The sequence below is a fragment of the Branchiostoma floridae genome, chromosome 6 (genome assembly GCF_000003815.2).
Source record: "Branchiostoma floridae strain S238N-H82 chromosome 6, Bfl_VNyyK, whole genome shotgun sequence".
Lineage (NCBI taxonomy): Eukaryota > Metazoa > Chordata > Leptocardii > Amphioxiformes > Branchiostomatidae > Branchiostoma > Branchiostoma floridae.
Window position 1 is genome coordinate 18997309 of NC_049984.1, and position 3418 is coordinate 19000726.

General features: G+C 39.7%; 1 protein-coding gene across 1 annotated transcript in view; it reads right to left on the reverse strand.

Annotated features, from left to right (window-relative positions):
- LOC118417806 (1-phosphatidylinositol 4,5-bisphosphate phosphodiesterase gamma-1-like) overlaps positions 1-3310 on the reverse strand; it is a 30476-nt gene extending 27166 nt beyond the window's left edge. The window contains 1 exon segment of the mRNA XM_035823539.1: positions 2879-3310. Within this exon segment, the coding sequence (XP_035679432.1) occupies positions 2879-3152 (274 nt within the window). The 5' untranslated portion in view covers positions 3153-3310.
- Between the last annotated feature and the right edge of the window lie 108 nt (positions 3311-3418).

Here is a 3418-nt window from a genome sequence, read left to right on the forward strand (position 1 = left end):
CATCTGTACTAGGAGAATCGCCGATTCTACTAGTACAGATTGCGATCGGGATCTGTTTCCTATATCTATTGTAGTTTCTCCTAGGAGAAACTCCGATCACGATCTCTCCTAGGAGGATCGGCGATTCTCCTGGATCGTGATCTCCACTGTGACATATATATATATATATATATATATATATATATGTATAGATTTCTAAGAACGACGACTTGGGATTCAATGGCAAATTTGAACAAGGACGTCCTTGCTGGTACTTGTGAAGTAGAGACACCAATATGAACTTGATGCTTTCATTTTGAGATTTTGATATTCTATTCAGTTATCTTTCACCCTCTGATTTGAACATACCTTGGTATCAGTATGCAGATAAAATGCTGGTCACTCATGTCAAAGCTATCAAATGGAAATCTGATTATTTCCTTGTCCTTTTAGAAAAACTAGTCAACCTTCATACATGCCAAATCAACAGAGTTCAATCCTCAATGAACTGTTAATCCCTTTATATATACTTCATTATTTTGCAATTCAAAGCAAAGATATGGTTCAATGGATGATCGTTTTAAGTAGTAATTAACAAGATACATGTATTTGTACACTGTTAAGAGCACAGTTTCCTTGAACTTCAATTTTCACTGAATATTGACATTTGTAAAATATCTACAACTTTTTAAAGATTACCAAGTTTACTTAGTTCATATGGTTGATATTGCTGAGAAATGAGAGTAGATGATAAATTTGTTCTTACACCATGTCATGTCGACTCCTATCAGATTTGCAGTTTAAAGATGATATCCATTCAATCAAAATTGTATGACCTGAGCTAAGAGATTACCTGTGCTATAGTCTCTATCTGTCATATATATTGTACATTAATAGCTTAGTGAAACAATAAAGCCTAGACTGTTCTAATCCTCACTATTAATAAAGGGAGATAGATCCGTATTATTATAATGAAACAAACATGAACACAGTCAAACATAAACATATAAGTACTAAAAGTCAAGCAAGATTTTTTGATACAATAACTTTTAAAAGAATTCCTGGACTTCAAGACTAAAGACTATTTAGCTGTATTGTACTGAAACAAAACACCCCTCATGCAGCTGGAGTGGTTTGATCTTGAACTAGGGTGACTGGCAATGACCATCCAAATAAAATAAATATCACTGCAGGGTGGCCAACTCAACTCTCTAAATTAATCTAATTCTCAAAAATATCTGAGAAGTGATGACTCCGATAGCCACTTTGGTCCCTCTATCACAATCATGTCCAATAAAATCTTTTTTAAGTTGATTAGTTTTAATGACTCCCATCTTATGCTATGTCTGCTCCCTCCTCTAAGATACACTCTTCCTCCATCTCCTCACTTGTCCAACACTTTGATCTTGATGACTTAAACTTTAAAGTGTGAAAAGACTTAGTAGTGTGAGATCAAAATAAAGAATTTACAATAACATGGTCTAGTACCACATCAGTGGGATCTATGATACCATCAGTAGTAGTATGCTCTTATCCCTTCACATCAAGGAAGTCAAGCAAAAATATCTTTCAACATCTGACTCAGGGAAACCACCTATACAGTACCAGTAATGGCCACATTTTGTTGACTGTGACATGGGGAAAGTAAGATTGCTTTCACTATTGGTAACGTTATAATGTTATCCCAGGTGAGTACTATGCGACCATAACTTGGGTCGTTCTCAAACCTTAAGACCAGAGCGACCACCTGTAGAATGAGACGATAAAATATTGGCATACATATCTACTACTAGTATCATCATGCCTCCACCAACAAGGGCAAGTTCAGCAACTTCAACAAGGTCACTTCAATTTTTTTCATAGATTTAACAAATGATGTCTACTGAGGTCAATTTAGATATCTTCATCTACATCTACAAAGGTAAACCCCCAAATGGCCCCGCATCTTATAGTCTACTGTAAATGCAGAAATGTTCGCGGTGGATTAATGTTCGCGGTTTTCGCGGTGACCACTTCACTGCCAACTTAAAACCACCACGAACATTTTTCTGTTATGGTATTAGTTTGCAGTCTATGGTGTTACCGCAAACTTAAAAGCAACCGTAAAAAGGCGTTTTCCCGCTACCGCGAAATTAAATCCCTGCAAACTTAAATGCATTTACAGTATATCTTATCTTAATCTAAATTTTGGTGGTCATCACTACAAGCAATTAAAATAAGATATAGACTATAAGATATCTTTAGAATTATAGATATATTCAAAGGCTAAGGTCATCATCCAAATGAAGAGACCATAGAGCAGTGTTGCACAAACATGTAATACTATCTTATACTGCATTATTGACATTAGCGAAGGTAATCATGATGAGGTATTGTCATTTATGTCAAGGTGATAAAAACACCATAAAACACCTATCATAAAAAGAAAGTTGTGATGATAAAAATAGTTAAAAGTATCTGACTTGTGGGGGTAATATGTTGTCAGCTATTTCCATGCCCCGGGCCTCCGCTGTGCAAACACTCTTTCCCGCCTACATTTGCGCGAGCAAACACGCCTGCTGGCCTGCGAGATTGCCCTGGTAAACTCCAATACTGTCCTGAGCAAGCAAACCTTCCTGCTCACCCCCCTCCCCACTTCCCAGGAGTTGAACAACAGAATTTTCCTCAACAAACTCTTGACACTAATTCTGCAAACAGTTGGGAAATTCACTTTACCAACATCTATGTTTGGTCAACTTTATGTCAAGTATTATAACTCTACATTGAGGAGTCCTGTACCCTTTTATTCATTAGTGCAGACTCATAACATATGACATATCCCGACCTGAAAGAAATGTGAAAGGAACCCGGAAAACAACGTGAAGTTAGGTCCCTCCCAGACCGGTATGTACATTCTTACCTGCCCCTTCCACCCGACCGAGTGCCCGGCTCCACACGATCTGTCTGGTCTCCAGCTTCACCTGGAAGGTCCTGTTCTCGGGCTTTCTCTTGTGAAAGAATTTGGTCAGCACCGTGCCGAGCTCCAGTGTCTTCAGGATCTTGTTCAGCTCTTGCCCGGTGAGCTCTTGCTCTGGACTCGCTGTAGCGCCTTCCTCCCCCATGGTCCCATCGCCGGAGGCCCCCTCCATGGATAGGGGGGACCCACCGGGATATAGCGACCCAGAGTGCGACATATCTACAGACGTAAGCTAAAATCTCTGCTGCACGCACACACTCAAGTCATGGGCCTAGATTTGCTGCAATGACCTGCCTTGATTACAGTACTTGGAGCCCGATCTGTCTCCTGCTGAAAATGGCGAGTCCGCTCAGTTCCGGGCCTGATTACCTATTCACCAACACAGGCATCTGATTGGTCGGTACGAATCAGCTGTTTGGCGGGAAAAGACTTTCAGTTTCTCTGCCAATCAGCTGTCTTCCTTTGTCACTAACCTGTCTGGGC